Source organism: Capra hircus, chromosome 3, assembly GCF_001704415.2.
Source record: "Capra hircus breed San Clemente chromosome 3, ASM170441v1, whole genome shotgun sequence".
NCBI classification, from domain to species: domain Eukaryota; kingdom Metazoa; phylum Chordata; class Mammalia; order Artiodactyla; family Bovidae; genus Capra; species Capra hircus.
The window spans coordinates 105,579,573-105,606,743 of record NC_030810.1 but is presented as its reverse complement, the minus strand read 5'-3'; the positions used below and the strand labels follow the sequence as shown (position 1 = coordinate 105,606,743).

The 27,171-nt window shown below is 52.9% G+C and overlaps 1 protein-coding gene across 2 annotated transcripts; it reads left to right on the top strand.

Annotated features, from left to right (window-relative positions):
* SMG5 (SMG5, nonsense mediated mRNA decay factor) lies at positions 150-27,081 on the top strand. Of its 2 annotated transcripts, none has more exons than XM_018046284.1 (22): positions 150-387; positions 3,934-4,032; positions 4,553-4,676; positions 5,276-5,432; positions 7,299-7,388; positions 8,577-8,666; positions 9,358-9,436; positions 13,099-13,224; positions 13,330-13,398; positions 13,859-14,067; positions 14,621-14,758; positions 14,898-15,497; positions 16,972-17,147; positions 18,309-18,384; positions 18,804-18,979; positions 19,992-20,150; positions 22,980-23,039; positions 23,379-23,538; positions 23,928-24,018; positions 24,838-24,912; positions 25,332-25,470; positions 25,652-27,081. In XM_018046284.1, exons 1-22 carry the CDS (start codon positions 314-316, stop codon positions 25,733-25,735), a joined length of 3,051 nt encoding a protein of 1,016 aa, XP_017901773.1. In that variant the 5' UTR covers positions 150-313; the 3' UTR covers positions 25,736-27,081. The 2 variants fall into 2 exon arrangements, with proteins under 2 accessions (XP_017901773.1, XP_017901772.1); XM_018046283.1 differs by having other exon boundaries at positions 25,581-27,081.

Below are 27,171 nucleotides of genomic sequence, written 5' to 3'. Positions count from 1 at the left end.
AAGTTTTTCGCAAGGGCTCACCGAAGCCGGAAAGAGGCGAGGCTGCCCAGACTTAGTTCTGGCAACTTCCCGGGAGGGAAAAAGAGTTCCGCGAGATTTGGTAGCGGCAGGCCACTGGCCCGCCACCTGCAGCTGCTATCGCGAGATTTGGCAGGCGGAGGAGGAGCTGTCGCGGTCAGCCGCCTCACAGCGATGGCGGCCGAGCAGGGCCGGCGGCGGTGGCGGCTGCGGCTACGGCCGGAGACAGCAGTGGTGGCAGTAGCGGTGGGTGGCGGGGGCCTGTGACCGGGAGCCGCCCCTGGGCCCGGGCATCATGAGCCAAGGCCCCCCCACTGGGGAGAGCAGCGAGCCCGAAGCAAAGGTCCTCCACACTAAGCGGCTTTACCGGTGAGAGGGGCCGCGGCGTGAGTGCAGCCGCCAAGGGAAGTGGGGGACAGCGAGAGGCGGGGCCTCCCGGACCGGCGGGCTCCGGTGCCGGGCAGGGGTATGGGTGAGGGAAGAGGGTGCAATTTTGGAGGGAGCAAAGGGGGCGGGGCCGCGTAACCCGGGATTGAGCTGAAAGAAGGAATTGGGTGGGTGGGAGGTTGGGAGGGAAGCACGTGGAGGGAATCTCTTCCGCAGTGAGCTTGGGACGGGCACCGAGCTTTACGGATTTGGGGTAAGAAGGTGGAAATTGGGGACTGCGGGGGTTGAGAAGGTGAGGGTGGGGTCACAGATGGGAGAAAAACCCGGAAGGGAATAGTACTTAGAACCCTGTAAGGATTTACAGGGAAGAGCCCTGGACTGAAATCAAGAGAGGTCTTCGCTTTGCCGTTCACTGTGTGACCTTGGGCCTTAGTCTTCTCATCCTTAAAAGGAGAGATCTGGATTTGATAGGCATTTAGGTCTCTTAGCGCTCCAAGTTTTGGGAATCTGAATGAAAATAAAGAGGCTGTAAGATTATTTGTGTTAGACTGGAAGGGAGGTGAAGGACTTTGAGTCCAGAGTTTTCGTAGGTCATCGGAGCCCATTTCCAGGCATCTGGGGACTCCTGAGCCCTGCTTTCCTTCCAGCCTCATGACTGCAGTCTCTTGCCAAGCAACTCCATTCCTGGTTTCTCATTTCCACAGTGCCACTCAGGCTTCTTAACATCTTCATTCAGCCTTTCAGCCCTCTGTTGGGAACAGGCCGGGGTGAACATTTCCCGCTGAGTGGAGGATATTTTTGTGTGGGGCAGCTAGAACATGGGTTCTGGATGTGGATCAAAAATAGAATGACACATAGAGACCAAATTGAGTTTTCCACTTTCTACTAGGAAGTTAAGAGTTTGGGGTTTTCATTTGGCTAAGGCTCTGGAACCAGAGGTGTTTGCATGAGAAGACTACGGTCAGAGCCACGGGCCCCATCTTGGCAGTGAAAGAGTCAAGAGCATGCTGTCTTTTCCTCCCTTGTGTAGGCATCCTGCCTGGTCTGGCTTCCTAAGCCAGGAGGCCAGGGGAGTATCGGCTGCTCCAAAAATAGAAACGTGATCCAAGCCCTCAGCCTCTGGGCTCCCACTGTGGGCTGCCCCAAGCAGTCTCCAGGCGGGTGAAGAGACTGGGGTGGCACGTGTGCCTCGTCATGCTGCCGGGTGTCAGTGCTGCCTGTCAGACAGAGCGTGGGCAGTGTCTGCGCGATTCCTCACTTGTCTCCAGTTTTCGGAAATGGCTTTGGTCATCCTTCTTATCATTCTCAAATCTTGTTTTTTCTCAAGCCACTGCCCTCACAGAACTGACTGACTTAAGCTGATGTGTTTGCATGTGTGGCTTACATGTATGCACAGGGGTCTGTCTGCCGGTGATTGTGCATTGTTAGCATTGGGTAGGGTGGAAATTTGAGGCAGCACATCTCTTTCTATCGTTTATTATAGCAGTGGTGATTGGTGGGAAGAACTGGGGGAAGAAGGTTTGATTTCTCGGCCCAAGGTAAATATGTTGTCGGGCTATGAAACTGGCATTGGAGCTTCTGTAAATTTGGGAAATTCCCACAATCTGTTTATAGAAATGAAATTCTGAAATCTTTGAAACCCCTCAGAAAAGGCAGCTGGAAAAGCGATGCTGAAAGGGATGCAAGCACCAATTATTAATAATTAGGCAAATTTTAACTACTTAAAAAATTTTTTTAAACATGTTTTTCTTTTTTAACACTGTGCTTCACCTAAGATTACAGTAGTAAATGAGACACAAGACTGGTTTTTGCAGTTTTTGTTCTAAATGAGATTACAGTTTAATGGAGGAGCTTATGGTCTGATGGGAAATGTAGAAGAAAGTGGGGAGTCCTCTGAGGTTTAAGAGTTTGCAATTAGAACTCCCTGGAGTAGTGGTTACTAACCTTTTTGAACTGAGAATCTTAAGGAAGGCTGTGGAGCCTGTCCATGAAAACAACGCCCTCCCACCCCACCACCAGATCTGTGCATGGCCCTTTCCTGGGGACTAAACTGGCATATCACTGATGGCAGCCTGGTGCTGCCTTTGGCATTGAGGGCCTGGCTGGCTAAAAGAGCTTGTCTTCCATCTCTAGGCAGCCCAGGAGGTGTTTGGAGAAATGCTGGGCTCTTAAGATTGTCTTTGAGAAGGCCTTGATTACCATTCCGCCCACTCAGCTGGGTGTTGGTGATCACTTCCCAAGTATAGGACAGCTTTTAGGGGTACCAACTGAGCCACCACAAGATGCTAGCCTGCTGTGGCCCACTTTTTCCTGGCCCAGGAGCACATTTCAGTATTCTGGATCGGTTTTGGACTATTTTAGGAATTGTAACTCACTATTTTTCGGTTGTTTTGTGTCCAAGAGCAGTGCCTGATTCATCTGTTCTCACAGCTGCTGTCTGTCATCCTCTGGGTTTTTCCCTTCCAGAGATGATACTTACTTAGGTACCTCTTGGCCATCCATTGCAGAGTTGCCCTGAACTTTTCTCTTAAGGCCTGGAATATCCTCCTCAGGATGAAGACTGATACTTACTAAACACTTACTGTGTACAAGGCATTGTTATGAATGCTTTATGTATTAATTAATTTAACCTGCACAAAATAAATGATGTTACTAAACCCATTTTATAGATGAGAGAACTGAGATAAAGAAGTTAAATACCTGACCCAGGACTGTATAGCTGGTAGGAAGTAGAGCTAGGATTTGAACCCAGGCCGTCTGATTCTAGAGACTATGCTCTATGTTAAAACAACTGTTTCCTTCAGCAGAATCCAGGAGACCTTAAGAACTTCAGGGACACTCTCATTCCCCTTTCTCGCAGAACGGAATTTTATGTTAGGAATGCTTTTCCTTTATGTCTGATAATAAGTCAGCCTTTTAATAATAATAATTCATTTCACCAATATATATATCAAATGCTCACTATATACCAATGTTGTATTTAAATTATTTTATTTGCTCTTCACAACAGCCCTTTGAGGTAACTACTCTTGTCTCCATTTTTATAAATTGGTAACTAAGCCTTAAAGAGGTTAGGTCATTTCACCCAGAATTATAGAGTTAGTAAGACACAGCCAGATTCAAACCCTAAATTTTCTGCCTGGCATCAGAGCCTGTGCTCTTTCCATTGAGAGAGCCTGCCTTCCCATGTCAGAGTTTCTCTACCTTGGCAGTGTTGACAGCATGACTGTTGTGATGGTGGACTGTCCCAGGTATTGTGGGGTGTCTAGCAGCACACACTAAATGCCAGTAGCAGCGCCTCTCCTTCCCCTCCCCAGGGTTGTGACAATCAAAAATGTCTTCAGCATTGCCAGACATCTTCTGAGGGGGCGGTTGTATCAAGATGGAGGCTCTGTTCATCGTGTTTTGAATGGAGCTCAACCTGCAGCCATTTGGTTTCCCTGCCCCTAATTTTGTAGCTTTTCCTATAAGATTAGTATATGGACCAGATGCATGGCTCAAGGGCTGTTTGCCTATAATTCCCTGCAGGGCTGTGGTGGAGGCTGTGCATCGACTTGACCTCATCCTTTGCAACAAAACCGCTTATCAAGAAGTGTTCAAACCGGAGAACATTAGCCTGAGGAACAAGTAAGCTGAGACTATAAACTACACATCCTTAGAGTTTCTCTTTTCCTCTCCCCCTGAAACTCTGTCATATACATACATGTTCTCTCTTACCTCCTGACTTCATGGTACATAAATGGTCTGTGACATCTCTGGCCTTCCTAAGAGGGAGAGGGGATCCCTCACTTTCTGCAGCTTCTGTATGTAACAGACTGGTGCCATTAGAGTGGTGTTTGAGTTGGGGGAATTGACTGTACTGCATAAGGAAGGAAAGAAAGAGATACAGAGGCCGAGTGGAAAGGAGAGAACGGTGCAAGGGAAGAAGGTGAAGACTGAAGATTCTTACTGCTCCCGCCTGTTTCTTTTGGGGCTCCACAGCCTTCTAGGACTGCTTGTCTTGTGTCCTACTGAGTGAGCCTGGATGTCTAATGGGAGACATAGACGTCTGTCAGTTGGGGTGTTGGCAGGTGCCTTCTTGCCCTCAGTTCTTGTGTCCCCCACGAAGGGATGGCCAGTCCCCTCATGCTTCTCTACATCCTCATAGGCTACGTGAGCTCTGCGTCAAGCTTATGTTCCTGCACCCGGTGGACTATGGGAGGAAGGCTGAGGAGCTACTGTGGAGAAAGGTATACTACGAAGTTATCCAGCTTATCAAGACTAACAAAAAGGTAAGTGGAGGGCTTCTCTGGTGGCTCAGACAGTAAATCCGCCTGCAGTGCAGGAGACCTGGGTTGGATCCCTGAGTTGGGAAGAGTCCCCTGGAGAAAGGAATGGTTACCCACTCTAGTATTCTGGCCTGGAGAATTCCATGGACAGAGGAGCCTGGCAGACTACAGTCCGTGGGGTCACAAAGAGTCAGACACAATTGAGCAACTTTTGCTTTTCAAGAGGAGGTCGTAGAGCTTGGAAAGAAGTTGGTCTAAAGAGGGGAAGCTAAGGAATGAAAAGACAGCTAAGCAACTGGCCCAGAGCATGGCTGTAGGTAGGGATATCAAGGAAGAGATAGAAAGGCGGGAGGGAGTCATGTAGAATTAGGATTAGGAGAGGAGGGGAGCCTGACCCCAGGTAGGAGACCAGAGAAGGAGATCTAAGGGTATAGGGGTGACTCGTGAGTAAGAGGAGAGGTGGATAAAGTTCCAGACTTTATCCAGTTTCCAGAGCCAAGAAGATCCGTTTATTTCTTCGGTGAGATAAATATGATTAGGGACAGGGGAGCAGAGCTCTGATCGTGCTGCCTAACTGGCCCCTTCTTTTTCCCTATCTCCAGCATATCCACAGCCGGAGTACCTTGGAATGTGCCTACAGGACGCACCTGGTTGCTGGGATCGGCTTCTACCAGCACCTCCTTCTCTACATCCAGTCTCACTACCAGCTGGAACTGCAGTGCTGCATCGACTGGACCCACGTCACCGACCCCCTCATAGGTCAGTGAGATCTGAAAGGTGGGCCGGAGGAGTGAGCTGGGTTGCTTCTACTTTGGCCTTCTTATCCCTCAGTAGCTATGTACCTTGTGACCCAGCCAAGCTGTGAAGATTCTAGAAGACATACAAATGCTTCATGAAATTTGGATTTAACCAAATAAGCATGTGAGTTGGGGTAAACATCTTAAGGAAAGAGAGAGGCCTCTTTAGTTTGGGGTTAAGGACTGATGTAGAGCCAGTGGGAGGGATGGAATGATCTAGAGAAAGTCTGGCGCTGGAAGATGATATTGATAGCATTTTCTTCCTCCCAGTTGGATTTGACTGGCACTTTCTTTTGACTTTAGAGGTTGTTTCCTAGTATTTGATGAAAGGATTAAAGTATTTAGAAATATTGGGAAAATCATGGTCAGCCTTTCAGGATAGCGCAGATCTCTTTTATTTTCTGAGGTGCTGGAGCTGTGGTTTACCTCCTTTTCTGGTTGATGGTTTTCTCTTCAGTTTGACTGTTCTTTGGAGCTGCTTCCCTCTTCCTGCTTCCTCCAACTCCCCTTGCTGCCCTCCTGCCCTCCCCCAGCCCCCTTCCCCTCCCCTCACCAGCACAAAGACGTTCTGGGTCAGAGATGGAGCTTATGTCTGTGCCACTGTGTGGCAGCATTCTCTGGTCAGAAGGCACTCTCCACATGAAACACTTAAGAACAAAACAGTGGGGGGTTTCCTGGTGGTCTAGAGGTAAGGCCTCAGCACTTTCACTGCCAGAACCCTGAGTTCGGTCTCTGGTCAGGGAACTAAGAGCCTGCAAGCTGCACGGCCAAAAATAGAGCAAGGTTAACCCAAGGCAGAATTCACAGGTGTCAAATGAGGTTGACAGGAGGGTCCATAGCCTGAGCGAGGATGACGAACCCTTATCTCAAAGAATTAATTCCCCAAACAACTTTATCTCCTTATAGATACTTCTCATTCAGCCAACTCAGCAATGCCTCTATAGTAAATATCGGGAAGGGCTTCTCAGAGTGGGAGTTGCATACCTAGGAGAGTGTCTGCAAAATGGAGGGGATATGTGGATGGTCTCTGGAGCCAGGTTGCCATTTGGATCCCAACTCTGTCACTTACCTGTTAAGTGACTTTGATTTCTTTACCTGTAAAATTGAAGAAGTAAGAGTAACTACTCCTTGGGGTTGCTTTGAGGATCACTTCAGTTGGCCTTGTGGTACACTTAGATCAGTACCTAGCACATAGAACTGCCTCCCAAATAGCTGAAGCTCTTTGCAGTCCCAGGGCTGCCTGGGTAAAGGGAGGGGCGAGAACCCAGGCGACTGTGCTCTGGCCACCACCTGTCCTCAGCCCAGACAAGGCTCCTCCACAGAGAGGCTCTTCAGCAGGCTGCCTTCTCCATGAGCTCCTCCGCCAGGCGGAAGCCAGGAGCATTTCCTTTGCCCTCATCCATATGCCATTCTTCCTGGGCAAGTTTCCCATCTTTACCCAAACCTTTTACCTTTAGGTGGGGAGTGGCTCCCCAAGGCACCCACAACTATACTTACACTTGACTTCACTTCTTCCTTTCTATTAACCTTCCTGTGATGACCTTTCACATGACCTTTCCCCAGGCAGCTGTCCTAGGTTGAGGACCCTAGACCATCTCTTCCAGTTCCTTCCTGTCCAGTGAATGACGCCTACCCAGGAGCCTCTGTGTCCCTACCTCTGTCCACCTGTGAGCCTGTGTCTTGGATGGGCGTCATCTCTGCCCCATAAGGCTGGGCTCCAAAACTAGACCTGGATTCTTGATCTCCATTCTCCACCTAGGAAAGGTGTTTTCCAGAGGTAAGGTCAGAGGGATGGGCTTATAAACCTCTCTCTCTCTCTCTTTCTTAGGATGCAAGAAGCCAGTGTCTGCCTCAGGGAAGGAGATGGATTGGGCACAGATGGCATGCCACCGATGTCTAGTGTACCTGGGGGATTTGTGTAAGAATCAGAACCTTTCGTTTTTCTCTGTTTTGGGCTCCAGGACAGGCTCCAGCCATTCAGATTGTTGGTCCCACCCTTTAAGCGACGGGAGGACAGGAGGAGGAGTTTGGGCTCTGATAACTTTCCCCTCCAGTCTGTTCAGTGTTTCTTTCTCTTCACTGTTCTTCCATGAGTCAAAGGATGAGTGAATGCGAGAAGAAGGGAAAAATGTCTTTGTGCTTTAAGAAAGTCAGGATGATAACCTGGTTTTAGTAGTAAGTTTGGAAGGTTTTAATTTGATGTCCCTCTCTTTTGGAGTTTTCTTTTCATACATTCCTAGGGGAATCACGGTTAGACCTCAGGGAGGACTTACCTACCTGAAGTATGTTTCTCAGAATGGAAAAGGACTCCTGCTCTATGCCCCCTGAGTCGCTAATCCTGATGGATAAAGACCTCTAGTCCTGTTAGGCTCCTGGTGTGTGGCTTTTGGATGCATTCTCTGTAGTAGACCTGAGGCGCCTCTCCCTGCCCTTATCCCACTCCTGCACCCTTTACAGGTAGGGGCCACAGGGAGAATCGGGCTTCCCAGGCGGTAAAGGATCTGTCTGACCGCGCAAGAGATACAGGAGACATGGATTCAGTTCCTGTGTCGAGAAGGGAGGAGAAAATGGCAACCCACTCCAGTATTCTTTTCTAGAAAATTTCCATAGACAGAGGAGCCTGGTGGGCTGTAGTCCATAGGGTTGAAAAAAGTAGAACATGAGTGAGCAGACACAGGCGCGTGTGGACATACACATACACAGAGTCAGCTGTTTCACAGTAGATTGACCTAGTGTCATTAGTAATGTCTTCTCTCTAGAACTGAGCAGTTGAATTCCAGAACCAAATAACAGAAGTTATTTCAAGCATTAATATATGCTGTAGCTCCCCTTCCTTGGGAAGAGATAATCAAGAAGAGCCTCTTTACAAACACTAAATATTCTTTACATTTTGGACCTACCAGCAAGGAAGAAAGAGTTGAACAATTTGCCCATAGTCATGTAGACTTCCAAATGTGCCAGAGACCCAGACAGCCTGCCTTCTAGCTCAGGTATCTTCCTCCCAGGCTCCTATTACAGCTCTCTAGAGTGGACTTCCAGACTAGGGGAGGTATTTTCTGAAGCATGGAATTACCGTATTTCTTTTCTTCCTCCCCCTCTCTTACAGCACGGTATCAGAATGAACTAGCTGGCGTAGACACTGAGCTGCTAGCTGAGAGATTTTACTACCAAGCCCTGTCAGTAGCTCCTCAGATTGGTAAGTGGACCCCCCACTGGGGCCTCCCAACCCAGCAGCATTTTCTAAGAGGAAAACAGTGTTGAGATGGCAGGCAGGCATACTCACTTCCCCCTAGGTCCTCCTCACTCAGTTCTTTCATACTTCACCTTGGTTCTGAATTGTTTCCCAAGTAATGCACACTCAGAAGATGGTGGAAGAGGAAGAGAAATGGGAGAGTCTTGAACTAAGAGGGAAGGAGGCAGAAAAGAAGGGAAAGAAGACGGCTTCCTCATCTCTGGTGTCTGTAGAAAGAGGAGACTGTGCTTTAGCTGCCACCGTGGGGGCACAGTCAGGGAAGAGATGAGGCTAAAGTACAGGGAGGGATGGGGACTAGCATGTCAGAAGGAGAGCTCAGAGGCAAGAGACTGAGCCGAGGTGAGAGGGTTCCAGGAGCTGAGTCAGTGTTGGAAGAGCCGCAGCTGCTGTTGAAGGAGTGGCAGCCATCAGTGCTGAATCCCTGAGGGCCAGGTGGGATTAGACTGACAGGACATGAGTCTGGAATCAGTGACCCTCTGCAGGAACAAGGTTAGCTGCTGATCTCCCGAGGACCAGTGTCTCCTGCAGAGCCACTGTTCTCCACATGAGTTCTCTGATGCTTAGCATGGGTTGGGCCTGGCAGCTTTCGGTGAGTGTTGTGGCCACAGACTGTGTGACTCCTCTTTCTCTCCAGGAATGCCCTTCAACCAGCTGGGCACCCTTGCAGGCAGCAAGTACTATAACGTGGAAGCCATGTATTGCTACCTGCGCTGGTGAGTATTTGGCAGCTGTTTTCCCAGCTTTCACATCTGCACAGTTCCTGCTTTGCTTTCTCTCTTTCCGTTCTCCCTTCTCTGGCTCCTGAGTAAGATAGATGGGAGAATGGTGAGATTAGGGTGCCCTCCTCAGGGACCCTGCTTCCTGGCAGCCCTGCTGCTTTTCGCACAGCCGCCTGGATTTGTAGGCACTTGGGCAGCTAATGTAGCTGTCTGCTATCATGGAATCTAACAGGATATCTACCTTCCTGAAGAGAGAGATAAATTGGATAGAGTTGGTAAAATCGTACCAAAGTAACCTCTGACAAGATCTTCAAAATTGTCTTATTTCTTAGAATTAAAAAACAACAACAACAACAAAACACAATTTTTTCAGGGCACCCAAAGTTGGTCAGACTTGGTTTACTGAGTCACCATAACCAAATGGACATGAGACTGATAGGTAAATGAGAAAGCCTTTGATTAAATTTTAGTGAGACATAAACTGCCAGGAAACTCACTGTTGCCGCCTAATCAGAGCCAGAGTCTACTTGAGAAGCCAAATCATTCTCAGTAGTTACATAGTGAATTGGCTTTCAAAGCCCAAAGGGAGTAAGGTGGTCTTATAGGTTAAATGATAAACTACTGAAGTGTAAATTATGATACCTAATTCTGCCATAGAATTCCAGGCTGTGGTCCTTGATTCACCTGGTCAAGGAAACCTATTTTCAGTATCAATAAATATTTGCCCTTATCTAGATCAGTACAGACTGGCCTCCCATCCACTGTAGTTTTATTTTTATTTTTTAAAACTGAAGTATAGTTGATTTACAATGTTGGATTAGTTTCTGCTGTACAACAAAGTGATTTGGTTATATATACCTTTTTAAAACTTTATGTTTGGTTGCTCCGGGTCTGTTGCCACGTGCAGGCTTTCCCTAGTCGCAGTGCCTGGACTGTTCGTTGCGGTGGCTTCTCCGGCTGTGGAGCACAGGCTCTCGGTGTGTGGGCTCAGTAGTTGCAGCCTGTGGGCTCAGTAGGCGTGACTCCTGGACCCTAGAGTGTGTGAGCTTCAGTAGTTGTGGCTCTCAGGCTCTCGGTGTGTGGGCTCCGCAGTTGTGGCACGGGGCGTACTTGCTCTGAAGCGTGTGGAATCTTCCTGGACCAGGGATCACACCCCGTGTCCTCTGCGTTGGCAGGCAGATTGCTATCCACGGTACCACCAGGGAAGTCCGGTCTTACAGGCTTTTCTATCATGGTTTACCACAGGATGGATATTGAGTATAGTTGCCTGTGCTGCACAGCAGGACCTGTTTCTTCATTCTAGATGTATTAGTTCGCACCTGCTAACCCCAAACTCCAGTCCACCCCTCCCCCGCCTTTCCGTGGGCAACCACAGTTCTGCTCTCCAGGTCTGTGAGTCTGTTTCTGTTTCATAGGTAAGTTCATCTGTGGCATATTTTAGACTCCACGTACAGGTGACATCCTGTGGTATTTGTCTTCTTCTGACTGACTTCACTCAGCATGGTCATCTCTGGTTCCCTCTATGTTGCTGCACATGGCGTTATTTCGTTCTTTTTTATGGCTGAGTAGCAGGCCGTTACATAGCACAGTAGGCGTGCGCCTGTCTCCATTCGTCCAGCTGTAGATGGATGTTTACGTTGCTTCCATGACTTGGCTGTTGTAAACAGTGCTGCTACGGCTCCAGAGGTGAAGAACGCCCCTGTCAATGAAGGAGAAGTAAGAGATGTGGGTTTGATCCCTGGATCAAGAAGATCCCCTGGAGAAAGGCATGACAACCCACTCCAGTATTCTTGCGTTTTTTTGGTGGATCCCACGGACAGAGGAACCTGGCAGACTACAGTGCGTAGGGTTCCGCAGAGTTAAGCATAGCCAGAACAACCTAGTACGCGCACGTGAGCACAGGGCTGCATGTGTCTGCCTGAGTTATTGTTTGTCTGGGTATACACCCAGGAGTGGGATTGCAGGATCATAAGGCAACTCTCTTTTTAGTGTTTTGAGGAATCCTATACTATTTTCCATAACGGCTGCACCAGTTTACATTTCCACCAACAGTGTAACAGAGTTAGCTTTTTCCCACCTTCTCCCACATTTATCATTTGTGTGTTTATTCTTCCATATGATTACCAGGTTTCTGCCCTCCCATTGCGTCTTTCCCATTCCTTGTATGCCTTCCAGGGAATGCCCCCTTACTTGTCCTGGATCCCATATCACATTCATAATTATGATTTAGGGTGAGTCACTTGCAAAGAGAGCCACGTACCTCCAGCTTTGGGAGGTGCCCACTAAGGTCCTCTACTGTGCTAAACAATTCTGTCTCATGTTTCGTGGGTTGGGCACTTGCCTAGGCTCAGTCTGGGTGTCCTGGTGGCACTGTCTAGGGTCAGGCAGTGGTACTCGGCTGCTCTGGCGTCTGATGTGTCTGGAGAACTGGCTTATCTGGACCCCTTTCCCTCTCCTTTTAGTCTTGGGGCCTCTCCATGTGGTGTCTTGCTCAAGGTAGATGGACTTCTTACATCGTGGCTCAGGACTCCCAACAGCGAATAATGGCCCAAGAAACCTGAAACTAGGGTCCGCCCGTCTCTTACGGCCTGGGCCTGGAAACTGGTGGCGTCACTGCCACAGTGCTTTCTCGGCCAAAGCGTTTCAGTGGCTGTGGTCTCCCACCCCCGCCCCCTGCCAAGGTTGAAAGGAAGGTGACGTAGAACCCACTTCTCAGTGGGAGGCATGTAAAAAAGTTTATAGCTGTATTTAATTCACCTCTAATGTGTATTTCTTCTTTTCTATATCTTGCTTTTTATAGTTACAAGATGTATCAGGGACTTCCCTGGTGGTCCAGTGACACAGAATCAACCTCTATTTGGGGAACTAAGATCCCACATGCCGTGGGGCATGACCAGAGGAAACAAATAAAATAATAAATTTAAAAAGACATTTAAAAAAGTGTGGCATGCTGTTAGTCTTTGTGGTGGGGCAGGTTGGGCTGGAGATGGGGCTGCACTGTGTTCAGCTGCATGGCCTCTGCACTATACTCGACCTCTCGGGCTTCATCCCCTTGTCTATAATGGGCAGTAGTAGGGTGCAGTGCCTGACAGTGGGGTGCTCAGTACATATTTGCATTTGGGTGAATATTGCGAAGATTGACGAGAATAGAATACGTAAACATCCTTAATGCTTGTTAGATGCCGCCTGTTAAGTGCTCTGCTTTTAAAAAGATGAAAAGTAGTGTATTTCAGCAATGCTGATTAAGTTATGTTTGTAACATTGAATGGGATTAATTGTCCCATATCTGGGTGCAGAGGAGATACAGATGTCATCATTACTCTGATTAATCTGAAAGTTGTATGTGTGTGTTTTTGTTAGGGAAGATAGTTCTCACCCTCAGTCTGTACGTGAAAGAGGCGGCTGGGGGCCGCCTGTATTTACTAGAAACAGTGCTCCTGGGACATCCCTGATGGCCCAGTGGCTGAGACTCCACACTTAATGCAGGGGTCCCTGCTCGGGGAACTAGATCTCACACGCCACAACTAAGACCTGGCACAGCCAAGTACAGAAACAAATATTTAAAAGAAAAGCAGTGCTTTCTAAATCCCTGGGAGACTGATGCTTCCCCTCTCCTCCTCTGCCAAGACTCAGTAGCTCACCTCTGTCTCCTTCAGCATTCAGTCAGAAGTGTCCTTTGAGGGGGCCTATGGAAATCTCAAGCGGCTGTATGACAAGGCAGCGAAAATGTACCACCAGCTGAAGAAGTGTGAGACTCGGAAACTCTCTCCCAGCAAGAAGCGGTGAGTGGGGCCTGTGGGAAGAGGGGGGTCTTCTGCAGTTTGTACAGTAGGACCACAGGGACTCTGGAGCTGTTCGCCATCTACCTTGGGCTCCTCTCATTTCAGATGTAAAGACATTAAGAGGTTGCTGGTGAACTTTATGTATCTGCAAAGCCTCCTGCAGCCCAAAAGCAGGTGAGTAGAAGAGAATGTGAGCAAGAACTGTGTCCTGGGAGCCCCATCCACAGCGGCTTCTTTATGGCAGGGGACTTGGAGAGGAGGGAGTGGGCTGGTGAATTCTGTCTCTCGATTGGAAATTCTTTAGCTGGTTAGTCCTTTCTCGGCATCCCTCACTGTCTCACCCTAGGTTCCATGCCCATTCTCTGGGTGGCTCACCCTCTGGCAGATTGGGCGCTTACTGGAAGTTGAAGGAATGGCCGAATGGGAAGCCCACCCACATCCCTTCCACTGTATGTGTGCCCTTCCCGTGTTATTCTGTCTGCTTTAGAGATCAGCCAGCACTGAGTCCCCCTCCTCCTCTCTGAAGTCTCCCTTGTAGGATCCCATAGTCTTTTCTCTGAATCCTGAACTCCCAGCTCTTTGTGCCTGCCCCAGCCCCCATCACTGACCTCCCATTACTCCTGCACTTCCACAGCTCCGTGGACTCAGAGCTGACATCCCTTTGCCAGTCAGTCCTGGAGGACTTCAACCTCTGTCTCTTCTACCTGCCCTCCTCACCCAACCTCAGCCTGGCCAGTGAGGATGAGGAGGAGTATGAGAGTGGATATGCTTTCCTCCCGGACCTTCTCATCTTTCAGATGGTCATCATCTGCCTTATGGGGGTGCACAGCTTGAAGAGAGCAGGTAACTCTCCCTGCGTCCCTCTTTTCTCTCCCCCTGGCTTGTGGGATCCTCACTGCCCTTTTCTGCAGCTCCTTACCCGTAAAGTTGCTCCCGCAAGTCGTCCCTTTACTACTTGCGGCACTGGCTGGCTGTAGGAGAGAGCCCTGAAGGAGCTCCTCGTGAACAAAGGCAGCAGCCTGGTCCCACCCCCTCCCCCCCCCCACACCCACAGACGCATGCAGCCTTGTCTGGGACCTAGGCAGACAGAGTGGTTGAGATGCTTAACTGTTGATCCAGACGGAATTCGGACTTGGTGGCGCTTGGGGAGGGGCCTGCGTGAACCTGTCAGAGCTGGGGAGGATGAGGTGGGCCAAGAGGGAGCAGCATTAGCTGGCACATTCCACATTACAGGGTGGGAGAGCAGAGACCTGAGAAATCTGTTTTTACCTTAGAGAAAGGTTTTAGAGGTGATTAAATCCTTGGGAGAGTTGAGAACAGGTGAGATGGGGTTGGAATCAGTGGTGCTTCCTACTCTCCAGGCCTCAGCCCCTAACACTGGCTTCCCTGGGTTTAGGGTCCAAGCAGTACAGTGCAGCCATCGCCTTCACCCTGGCCCTCTTCTCCCACCTCGTCAATCACGTCAACATCCGGCTGCAGGCTGAGCTGGAAGAGGGCGAGAATCCCGTCCCGGCATTCCAGAGTGACGGCGCAGGTGCAGGGATGGGGGAGGCTGTGGCTGTGGAATGGTTAGCATGGGGGGTGGGGATCATGGGAGGGGGACATAGGTGTGGTGGGGTGAGGGGCTGTCAACACCTGCCGGTGTCCCAGTGCTGACCATCCTCTTTCCGCAGATGAACTGGAGTCCAAGGAACCCTTGGAGAAAGAGGAGGAGCCGGGTCCTGAGCCGCCTCCTGTAGTACCTCCAGAGGGTGAGGTCAGAAAGAGTCGGAAGTTCTCCCGCCTCTCCTGCCTCCGCCGCCGCCGCCACCCGCCCAAAGCAGGTGATGACAGTGACCTGAGTGAAGGCTTTGACTCGGACTCAAGCCATGACTCGGCCCGGGCCAGTGAGGGCTCGGACAGTGGCTCCGAGAAGAGTCTTGAAGGTGGAGGAACAGCTTTTGACGCTGAGACAGATTCAGAAATGAACAGTCAGGAGTCCCGATCAGACCTGGAAGATATGGAGGATGAGGATGGGACACGGTCCCCAGCCCTGGAGCCATCTCGGGCCAGGTCAGAGGCTCCTGAATCCCTCAATGGCCCTCTGGGCCCCAGCGAGGCCAGCATTGCTAGCAATCTACAAGCCATGTCCACCCAGATGTTCCAGACCAAACGCTGCTTCCGACTGGCCCCCACCTTCAGCAACCTGCTCCTCCAGCCCACTACCGAAGCAGCCGCCTCGGCCAGCCTCAGGCGCTGTGTCAACGGGGATGTGGACAGGCCTTCAGAGCCAGGTGCGTGGGCCTCTGTCCGTCGCCCTGCTCTGGTCCACACCTCTGTACTGTCAGCACTTACCTGAGAGAGGCTGCTCTTGTCTCTGAGTACTTCTCATCCCTACCCTTGCTGCCTGGCTTCCAGCCTCTGCCTATAGTGTGGCCCAGGAGCTTTTCCCTGGGGATCCCCTCTCCTGCTCACTTCCTCATTCTCAACTCCCAGCTGATTTTGTGGTCCCATTCCCACCTTGCCCTATGGGTTTGGGGCTTTCTTCCCCACACAACACTGTAGCAATAACTTCTCCTGTACTGTCCCAGGTCCTGCCAGGGCTCCTGGAAACTAGAAAAACCAGCACCCACTAGGAGGGCAGGTGGCTTAGAACAAGGTGTTTCTCCTGAGGGCCTTCCCCTGAGGTGCAGAGGGTGCACCTGGTCAGCGGTGGCGAGCGTCTGTGGCGTCTACACTGTGCAAGCACTGGGCTGCACTTTTTAGGGTCTTGGCCTATTTAACTTTCATGGCAGTCTTTTTTTCTTACGAGTTTGTTGTTGTTGTTGTTTAGCTTTTTTGGCCACACCTTGTGACATGTGGGATCTTAGTTCCCTGACCGAGGATTGAACCCGTGCCTCCTACATTGGAAGCACTGAGTCTTTACCACTGGACCCCCAGGAAAGTTCCCACGGCAGTCTTGTGGTGGGAGAGTCAGCATCCCTCTTCTAAATGCTGTCCTGCTAAGCTGCTGTGCAGTGCTCCTTTATCCCGGAACATGCTTTCCCTCCCTTGCTCTGAGTGTGTTGCTTGGCTGATTCTCACTCGCCCTCTAGATTTTGGCTTATACGTACTTGGTCTGGGAGTCCTCCAAGGGCCGGCTTCTGTGGTCTCCTGTAGCTTCTACACCTCCACAGCTTCCAGCGCTTTCCCATTCAAGTGATGCTGTCCGTTGGCTTGTACGTGTGCCCACCAGTACCACGAGCCTTTTGAGGGCAGGGCAGTCCGTGTTTTGTCTGTTGCTGAATCCCCATTATCAAACGCAGGGCTTGGCACAGTGCTGGGACTTAGGAACCACTGAATGAGTAGAAGAAACGCGGAAGCTGACGCTCAGAGCGGGAGTGTGGCCTGCGTCGTGTTCCAACCTGCAGGCTTGCAGAGCCGGGAGCTAAAGTAGTGTTGAATTCTGTGCCCTGTGTCACCCTACCGGTGGCTCCTTTCTGACTGCCTGCCCTGCCTTTCGCACAGAATGAGCACATCATAGGTGTCAGTTGAGCGAGTAGCTGTAGAGCTCACAAATTAGCTCGTATTTTAAAAGGCACGAGGCTCTTGGCTTAAAAGCACTCAGTGGGCCTAGAGAAGTCAGGCTGGAATCGCATTCCTCTCTTTTCACATCAGAATTCTTCAGAACAGTCCAGGCAGGTGGGCGCATGCCCCTCTCAGAGAGCCGAAGTCTGTTGCCGGGTGTCTGCTAGTTGCTCATCCCAGTTCTCTGTCTCCCACTCCCAGCCTCTGAAGAGGGCTCGGAGTCGGAGGGAAGCGAGTCCAGTGGGCGCTCCTTTCGGAATGAGCGGAGCATCCAGGAGAAGCTGCAGGTCTTGATGGCCGAAGGCCTGCTCCCTGCCGTGAAAGTCTTCCTGGACTGGCTGCGGACCAACCCCGACCTCATCATTGTGTGTGCGCAGGTGCGTCACTCCACACCCACTGCCCTCTTTAGCTCTCAGGGTGTGAGGGGAGGGCTGGGCCAGCCACAGTGGGGCGTGGGAATCCCCTCAGCTGGGCTGGGCAAGACAAAAGTTATTGTGAAGCACCTGTTCTGTGCTGGCTCCTAATGCTTTTTGCAGGCTAGGCTTAGGCGTGACCATTGCCCTCAGAGCCTGTGGCCTGGGCTGGGATACAAGTCCTGTGGACTGGGAAAGTGAGAGAGCTGCTTATTCGGCTTTGTGTCCCCAGCGCTAGGCATAATGCCGGCTATAGTGAGTAATGTTGGTGAAAATACATGTTCAAGGGCTAACTCTGGTAGGTGAACATCAGCACCCAGAGAAAAGAGAGGGCGAAGCGTGGCAACAAGAGAGATGGGACTAGGCGGTGGCGGGGTGCACAGACGAGGTGCAGCTGCTACGAGCAAGGGAATGGCTTAAAAGAGTTCTGCAGCTGGAGTGAGCAGTGTCAGAGGTGGGCTCCCATGCAGGCTGGCTGGGTTGATGGTGGCCTTCTCCTTCCCTTCTCAGGTTCAGAGTCTTCATCTCAAGCCTCTGGTGTTCTGAGGCTTTTCCTCAGTGTGGTTTTATTCCAGAAGCAGACCTGCCTGCTGTAGAAGACCCTTTTCCCTGTCGGTCACCCTCTTCCCTCGAAGAGAGAGTTTAGGTCAGGGCCAGGCACACCCTGGGGCGTGTGCTTGTGCCTGACAACAGCTAGTTAGTCACTGTTAGTCATCGAGGGTGGTGTAGTGAAGATGGCGGTTCAGGCTGCTTCCCCAGAGAGCTGGCCCAGCGCGTGCGCCTGGAGGGCTGAAAGGAGGAGTTTGTGCTAGACAGAGAGACACTTCTTCAGTGCTGTAGCTTTTTCCACTACCACGAACCAGAGAGCTGTTCTGTGGTTTCACACCTTGCCTTTTCACGAAGCCTTCACTGCTGAGGAAGTCCACTGAAGCATCAGGGTTCCCCTTCTCCATTCCTCCCTGTTTTCCAAGTCCCCTGTAAGCCCCACTTGTGTTCATTTTTTTCTCAGCGCTTCTAGGCACGTGACCATAGCCCCAGACCTCCCAGATCTAGTGCTTTTCTTGTTCACTGCCAGCCTCCAGCCCTGCCCCAGCTAAAGGCTTCCTCTTCTGTCTCTCTCTCAAGAGCTCTCAAAGTCTGTGGAACCGCCTGTCTGTGTTGCTGAACCTGTTGCCAGCTGCTGGCGAACTCCAAGAATCTGGTGAGTAAGTCCCTGGCACTGCCCTCCCCCTCTCCCTCGCTGGCCCACGGACTCCCCCACCCCCATCCTGGTAACCTGGTGCTTAGGGTAAGGAGGTTAATGCGATTCACTGCGTCACCTCCCTAACACACAGCAGTCATTGTGGTCTGGGCTTCTCTCGTTCCCTGCCCCGACGCTGCCCCACTGTGGGCAGGTGGCCTGGGCCACCAGGGAGTGTGCTTGCAGAGTGGTTCCAGCCCTTCCAGTTCTGGTCTCCTAAAGCTCTGCCTGATGGCCATCTGGACCATCTCTCCTTTCTTCTCCGCATCTTTCCCCACCTTCTGTCCAAGGAGTATATCGTTCCCAACGGGAAGCACTGTGTCCCTCTGACTGGGGGCTCCCACAGCGCAGGGGTCTCATGTGTCCTGTTTCCTCCCCAGGCCTGGCCCTGTGTGCTGAGGTCCAGGAGCTTCTTGAAGGTTGTGAACTGCCTGACCTCCCATCTAGCCTGCTGCTCCCAGAGGACACGGCACTTCGCAACCTGCCTCCCCTCCGGGCGGCCCACAGACGCTTTAGCTTTGATACAGCTCGGCTCTTGCTCAGCACCTTAGAGGAGGTGAGGCTGTCACTCTCCGTGCCACAGGCTTTGTCTTTGAAGACTTGGTAACAAAGCAGGAGCTCAGGCTGGGGGTGGGGGTAGGGGGCAGGCTGGCGCCCCTTCCATCCAGACACAGAGCATGTCTCTGGCTGCAGGTCTGAGTCCTTTTTCACTCAGTGAACCATCTGGGCTTCCTGTCACTCTTGGCAGGATGTCCATCCAGTGTCTCCCCTTGGAGAACAAGCCATCTTCCCCTCCCCCCACCTTTTGGAGAGAACAAAACAAGTAAATTATTAGGGCTTTAAAATCTCTGTTGCTGTCTTTTCCCTTCTGAGCCCAGCCTCCTCTAAGCTGACTAGCAAACAGAGAAAGTTGGAGCTGGAAGGGAATGTGTTGCACATTTAGTCCAGTGACTTTCACCCTTGAATCTGTGTCACCACATGGGCCGTCTGGGGGCAGCAGAGGGAAGCCAAGTGGACTGGCGTACCAGCACCATGCACACAGGCGCACACACACACACAGCACACACAGCCCCTTTGGCTTCTCCTTCTCCAGCCAGAGCAGGTTGGCTTTATACTCTGTTTTATATTTTAGCACTCTAGATTAAGATATTTGTTTGGTTGGGAGAGAAGGGTTTTGCTGACCAAGAACACAAGTTGAAATGGTGACGCAGTTTGTCTTCTCGCTGTACACGTTAGGATCGGGCCCTAGAGGAGAGAGATGCGTGAGAACCCAGGTCTCGTGTCTCCAGCAGGTGGCCTTGTCGCGCGCTCTCTTCTCCGCCCTGAGTCCTGCTCCCCCAGTCCCTCTCAGAGTCTCCTCCCCCTACGTGATCACTCTCTTTCTGGTAGCTACAGGTCTGGGCCTCGCTGCTCCTCTTCTCCCTTCACCCCAAGCCTTTGCAGGGAGCCCCTGTTGCTGAGGGTGCTGGACTGGCTGAGGGCAGGGAGGGGAGGAGGAAGGAGCCCGGGCGGGGGCAGGTGAGCCTGGAGGACCCTGCTCAGCCAGGCTGGCTCCCGTGTCTCCACAGACAGTCGTGCGGATCTGCTGCATACGCAGCTTTGGCCACTTTGTTGCCCGCCTGCAAGGCAGTATCCTGCAGTTCAACGCAGAGGTCGGCATCTTTGTCAGCATCGCCCAGTCTGAGCAGGAGAGCCTGCTGCAGCAGGCCCAGGCCCAGTTCCGCATGGTGAGTCAGGCTGCCCCTCCCTGTCCGCTCTGCTCCCACGGGCTCACTGAGAAACCATGGCCAGAGGCTCAGGCGTCCTGGGGCCCTTGACTAAAGAACCTGGTTGCTGGGGCCAGGGCAAGGGAGACCGAGCCTAGGGGGACCAGAGGGCAGGCAGAGAACTAGGGCAGATAGGGGGTGAGAGGGGCTGTGAGCAGGGGCAGCCTGGCACCGCCGCTGTGTCTAGACTGACTGGGGGATGAGGGCCATTTCTGTCACCCCCCAGTCTGAATTGAGCAAATCACTTAACCTTGCTAAGCCTGTTTCCTCACCAGTTACCTAGGAATAGTAGAATCCGCTTTACGGGGCTGTGGTGACTAAGGCATGGTAGTGAATGTCAGGTACTTTGCATGTTGTGTTATGCAGTGTGTGTGTGCTCAGCAGATGCTCCTTGACTGAGGTTCCTGCACCAAACACCATGCAGGAACCTCCCATCCCACAGGAGCCCCAGAGTAGGAGGCGGCCTGTGTGACTTCTTTTCCATTCAGTCATCCATTCTACAGATACTCACTGAGAATCTGCTTTGTATCAGTAGTCTAGGCCTGGGGGTTACAGCTGTGACGAGACAGGCCTGTGTCTCGTGGCGCTGATGCTTTGTGAGCAGCCATTCGGGCTCTGCAGTGGGGCCTGCACAGCCCAGGCGTGTTGTCCTCCCCCGGCTCAGTGGCACCGGCACATTTGGGGTGGTGTCTGGCGCAGCAAACACAGCCCGTGTGTCTTGGCGAGCCCAGGAGTTCTTCCTCATCTCAAGCCAGTCTCCTCCCCCATGTTCTTCCTTTCCCCAACCACAGGCTCCCCCACCTCTGAGCACCCCCTTCCTGCAGATGGCAAGGAGCACTGGCTCCCCAGAAACTCCCTTCCTTGCTGTGTTAAAAGCAAGCACATTTTGTTAAAAACTAACTTTTTGTGTTAAGGCTTTTATTCCTATTCCATGGGGGGAAACAAGGGGGGGTTACAAAAATAATTATGGGGAAGTTACACAGCATCAGAAAATGTAGAGTGTTTTGCAGGCATTTCCTTTGGCCTAGAACTCCTGAAGACTCCTCCTGGGGGGCGGGGAATACTTGAGAGCCCCTCTGGTGTGCTGCTGGACACCACAGGCCACTCTCGAGCCAGGCCACACTGCCTGCTGGGACTGCATCCTGCTCCGCGCGAGGCAGGGTTTCCACCCCGAGGGGCTCAGCCCCCAGGGGTGGCAGCAGTTCACTGCTTGTCGTGTTGCCACCGCCCATCACTTGCCGAGTGTTCCATGTGCAGCGCTGCCTTGCATGTGGCATCTCAGGTGCTTGCATCCTCATTTATAGGCAAGGAAGCACAGAATGTCGGGGAGGTGTGGGCGGCTGAGCCAGGGCCCTGGAATGGGAAGGCCTGGCTCCTGTCCTTGTTCTGAGCTGCTCTGGGAGCTCAGCTTCTCCACAGGCCGGGGGGCCGCTGCTCCTGCTCTCCAGGCTCTAGTGTCTGCTTGGGTTAGGGAACCCCTCGTTCCCCATCTCCCGGTCTCCTGCCTCCCTTCTTTCCTTCTCTACCGGCGTTTCTCAAAGGGGACACTCTGGAGGGGAAAGAGGTGGACACTTCGTACCAATAGTATAATTACCAAAACTAAGAAATTAGGATTGGTGCAGCACTATCAACTACAAGCTTTATTCAGATTTCAGTAGTTTTCCTACAAATCTCTTTTTTTCCCCATGAGGATCCCATGTTACATTTGATTATTAACGTCTCCTCAGTCTTTCCTTGTCTTTTATGATCTTGACACGTCTAAAGAGTACTGGTCAGCTGCTCTGTGGAGTGACCCTCACGTGGCTTTGTCTGGCATCTTCTCATGATCAGGAGGAGGCTTACATCCCAGGTTACTATTTTAAATCCTCACTCTGATGATGCCAGTTTGTTCATCAAAGAGTCTTTAGTGGTTCCCCATGTCTTCTAGAATAAGTCCCCATTCTTAATTTCATCTTTAGACCATGTTCATCTAGAAGACAAAGGAAGACCATCACAGGCTTTTAGTCAGGGCCATGGTGGACCACAGATGGTTTTTGAAAGATTTCCTTGGTTGTCAGCAGAGAAAATGGGTTGGAGGCAGAGAGCAGAAAGAAGGTGGTTTTAATAGTCAAGGTGGGGGGTACTGGCTTAGGCCAGGGTTGTGCTTTGAAAATAGAAGGATGCAAAGGGATGTGAGTGACTTTTCTTTTTTTTTTAAGGAGGTACAGTCGACAGGACTGGGAGGCTGATAACTTCTGGGGCTGAGAGAGAGGAAAAAGTTGAAGCTGGTTAGCTTTCTGACTTGACAGATGGTGGTTTATTTAGCAAGCTGGGGAACATGGGAGGATTAGAAGCAGCTTTCTAGAAGCAGATTGGGCTGTTGAGTAGGCAGTTGGGTATATACATCTCGAACTCGAGTGGTGAGGTCTGGGCTGCAACTGTAGATTTTGGAAGAAGTCTGCAAGTGGATGGCGACAGAAAGTGAAGGGTTTGTGTTCCCTGGAATGGATGGTGTTCCCTGGGAGGAGGGGCGGATGAGGCGGACAGAGGTGAGACCAGACAGGTGCTGGCCCTGCCTTTTCCCCCTGGGGGCGAGCGCTGCTCACGGGAGGTATTCAGAGTGCACCAGAGTGGCATTTTGGCTCCCACGCCTACCTTCCCCTCACTTAGCGGGAGCGATAGAGTTGACTTATATAAGGCTGTACCTATTTCAGACCCGATCCCTGTTGGAGTTCTTGATCCCTGGAGAAAGGAATATTCCCCCAATGCTTTGTCCCAAGCTTAACACCTGTCTCTTTCTCCCCTTTGTAGGCACAGGAGGAAGCTCGGCGGAACAGGCTGATGAGAGACATGGCCCAGCTACGACTTCAGGTAAGAAGCCAGGGCCCAGCACTGCTTCTGCTCTTGCTCCGTTGCCGCCTGAAGCCCCCGCTCCGCCCGCTGTGGCCCTCCATCTGGCCCTGACTACCCTCACAGCCTCACAGACCGCCCTCCACTGCTGACTTGTCACTGAGCCTTTGTGCTCCCCTTCCGCCTTCACTTCTCTTTTCCTTCTCTTCCTCTTAACCCTTGTTCCTATCTGCGTTTCCTCTGAAGCCATTCGTAGAAATGGCAGCAGGAGGAGTCCCATAAGAGCCACCTTGAGAAGCCTTCTACCCCCACCCAGCCCACATGCAGCGCCCCCACCCCGACCCTGGCTTCTCTCAACAGCTCGAGGTCTCTCAGCTGGAAGGGAGCCTGCAGCAGCCCAAGGCACAGTCAGCAATGTCTCCCTACCTCGTCCCCGACACCCAGGCCCTCTGCCACCACCTCCCTGTCATCCGCCAGCTGGCCACCAGTGGCCGCTTCATCGTCATCATCCCGAGGACAGGTGAGTGTCTTGGAGAGGTCGGGGCACGTGGCTGAAAGAGAATCTGGCTGGGGGTCGAGAGGCCCTTACTTGGGCCCAGTTCACACACAGTGGCCTGGGTCAAGTCCAGCCACCTCTCTCAACTTCGGTCATGTCATCTGTGAAGGGGGCATGACCATCTCTGTCAAACCCTGACTCACAAGGAGGTTGGGAGAAGCAGGTGAGAAAATGTGAGGGAAAGCAGTTGGTAAGCTGCCAGGTGCATTGTTGGCAGAAGGTCAGTCAGGCCTTCAGGGCTCCTGGGGGCTGCAGTGTGTCCTGGAGCGAGCGCGGGTGCTTCTGCAGAGCCCACGTCACAGCAGCCGGGGCTCATCTGTTTTGTCCTCCCCCACCCTCACCGTGTCCGCCAGTGATCGATGGCCTGGATTTGCTGAAGAAGGAACACCCCGGGGCCCGGGATGGGATCCGATATCTGGAGGCAGAGTTTAAAAAAGGGAACAGGTGAGTGCAGGCCTGGCTGGACCTGTCCTGAGCCCAGGTCAGCACCGACGCCTGTGCGCTCCTTGTGTAAGACACATGCTCGTGGTCCCTGCTCACAGTTGGCTCACGGCCTGGGGAAGGAGGCCGAGGATATAGTTATTAGTCGGGGGTTAGGTGCTGAAATGAACAATGATTGGAGGAGCCAGGAGCCCTGTTGGGGAGCACTGGCCTGCTGTCCATCTGCCTCTGGGGCAAACATGGCATCAGTGTCAGTGGGGAGAGGGGAGCAAGCCCCCAACTCAAGCCTTGGGCGCTTTTGCAGGAGTTTCTGCTGCTTTAGGTGATCAGGTTGACCAGGGGCTTCCCACAGTTCAGGGCGGTTGGGTGGCAGCGTATAGGTGCTCAGCCCAGCACAGGCCCTTCTGCCTTTGGGGCCAGAAGAGGACTAGGCACTGGGTGTTGGGAGGAGGGAGAAAGCTCCCCGCTCTCTGCTGGCTGGCCCACCCTCCTCTGCATCTGCCCTTGCCTGGCCAGGAAGCCACACAAAGCCCTCTTGTTTGGACCTTGTCTCCAGAAGCACTGACTTGAAAAGCATCCGCTGCTTCTCCCCACCCAGCTCCTCCCCAGGGAGGAACCAAAGAAGTGATGTTATCAGGAGGAACAAGCGGGGCTCAACAGCTGGGGAGCCACTTAGAATGGCTCCAGATGGACCTGCGACGTGGGAGACGCCCCTTCCCCTCCCGTGACACGGGGTCTCTGTGCCACAAGGGCCCACTTTGTGTGAGCTGGGCACCCCCCCACCCCTGCCCCTACCCCTGCCACTCTCCCGTCTCCCTGCAGGTACATTCGCTGCCAGAGAGAGGCAGGGAAGAGCTTCGAGCGGCATAAGCTGAAGAGGCAGGATGCCGATGCCTGGTAACAGTTCTGTCTGCACCCCTGGTACCCCAGATACGCTGCCTGCCCTGCTCCTCTGCGGGCATGCCCCAGGAGAGAGAGACAGGGCCAGGGAATCCAGGCACAGGCAGCAGGACCAGCCTGGGGCCAGGCGCCCCTGTGGCTCTCACCCTAGAGGGAGTGAGAAGTCACCCCAGCTCTGGAGGCCCTGTGGCCCTGAGGCCCTTGGGTGCAGGGCCCTCCCTCACTATCTTTGCCTGGTTCCTGGAGCTCATCCTCCAGGCCAGCTCCCAGAACCCACTGCTCCAAGCTGCCTGCTAGCTCTTGCTGTCTCCTGGGCCCCTCCCCATCCCAGCTTCCCCTCTGCCCTGGGGATCTGGTATTCAGGTTGTGCTAATGCTGGGACTTGGCCCTCCTTCCCCCTCCCCTCCCCGCTCCAGGACACTCTATAAGATCCTGGACAGCTGCAAACAGCTGACTCTGGCCCAGGGGGCAGGTGAGGAGGACCCGAGCGGCATGGTGACCATCATCACAGGCCTTCCACTGGATAACCCTAGCACGCTCTCAGGCCCTATGCAGGTGGGTCACGGGCTGATGTTCGGGGAAGAGCGGAATGGGGAAGAGGTACCGGAGTCGACTCCCTCAGACCAGACAGCTGTCCTTTTCTTCTTCCACCACCCCTTCCCCAGCCCCTCAACGACTTGACCCATAATTTAGGAGGTCAGACCCTCCTCCACCTGTCCTTCCCCCAATTCCACAGGCAGCCTTGCAGGCCGCTGCACATGCCAGTGTGGACATCAAGAATGTTCTGGACTTCTACAAGCAGTGGAAGGAGATTGGCTGAAGCTGAGCCCCAGGCCCTGCAGCGGGGCTGACTCCAGATCTCTCCTGCCCTCCCTGGCAGCCAGGACCACCACCTGTAGTCACCCCACCACACGCAGACTCACGCACGCACACAGGAAGGAAGCCCAGCTGCACACGGGCTGCAGGGAGGGCCCAGGAGCCAGCTGGGAGGGCGGGGTCCCCCTGTTGCCAAGACGACGTCAGGAAAGCAAGGAAAGTGCTCGGAGCAGGAGAGGCCTGTGGGCCCCTAGCCAGCCTTCCTGCCTCAGCCCCCTGCTTTCCCCAGGGGCAGGCGGCAGGTGCGGTGTCTGTTTCATTGGAGTGGTTCCTGGACCTCTGAGGGGAAGGGACAGCAGAAGGGGCCCTTCCTCACCCCAGGACACAGGGTGGGTGGTGCCAGGAGTTGGGGCCCTCGGGGCCTGGGGCAGAGTTGGGTAACATCGGGTGTCTGGGTGGTTCTCTGCAGACCCTTCCTCTCCTCAAGGACCGTCTGCCCCTCTCATCCCCCTTTGCAGGGACAGGCAGCTCTGGAGCCCTGGGGACTCATAAGGAAGAGGGGCCTGGGGCTGCTGGCACCGACAGCAGGGCAGGGCTTGGATCCCCTCCTGCTGCGGGGGCTGCACACCATTGCCCCACTTGTTCCCTGTCTCCCCTCTTCTAGCTTCCAGTGCAGGGAGCAGGCCTGCAGCAGCTGCAGGCAGTCGGGCCTGTGTGCCAGGGAGGGCTCCTGTGCCCACCAGCCCCCGGTCACTGCGCGTTGTGCTCTGGGCTGGGACAGAGTGGGGTGCCAGTTAGAGGAGAGCGGTGCAGAGTTTGAGGCCACCACCCTGCTTACTATCGAGGGAGGGGCCTGAGCTCGGATGGGCAGCAGAAAGGAGAGGCCCCTTGAAGGTGCCTGGCTGGGCGCCCTCTGCCCTAGCATGCTTCCCTACTTCTGTCCTTCCCCCAGGACTGAAGGCCTGGGGGAGCCAAGCGTGGGGCTAGCTTGTGGAGAGCCAAGGCGAGTGTGAGAGCAGAGATCATGAATAGCTCAGGGCTGTGAGTGGAGCCACGGGAGCGGGCCTGCATGAGGGAGGCTTTGGCCAAGATTGCCTCGGCCCCTCCCACCTCGGGCTGCACATGTACCGTGGGCTGGGGGTTGAGGGTGGGGGGTCTCAGCTCTGCTGTTCCCCACCCCAGCGCTAGCCCAGCTTCCCAGGCTGTCCTCAGGGGACAGCAGGCTTCCTGCATCCTTCCTCTAAGAAGGCAAGTCTGGGACAGCCTAGGGGGAGTGGGGTCACTCCCACTTCCAGTCCCTGGCAGAGACTTGAGACTAAAGCATCCCTTAATAAAGACCCCTGAAGCCCTCCCTGCCTCCCGGTGCCTTTCTGTAGTCTCACTGGGACATGGGAAAGATTACAGGCTGAAAGGGCAGTTTGAAAAGGTTTCTATGATGTG

Excerpts from the sequence above, each read along its gene's own strand:
- SMG5 (XM_018046283.1), top strand. The coding sequence starts at position 314 with ATGAGCCAAGGCCCCCCCACTGGGGAGAGCAGCGAGCCCGAAGCAAAG. Across the intron at positions 13,225-13,329 it reads CTCTCTCCCAGCAAGAAGCG|ATGTAAAGACATTAAGAGGT; the intron begins GTGAGTGGGGCC and ends CTCTCATTTCAG. Across the intron at positions 14,068-14,620 it reads GCACAGCTTGAAGAGAGCAG|GGTCCAAGCAGTACAGTGCA; the intron begins GTAACTCTCCCT and ends CCCTGGGTTTAG.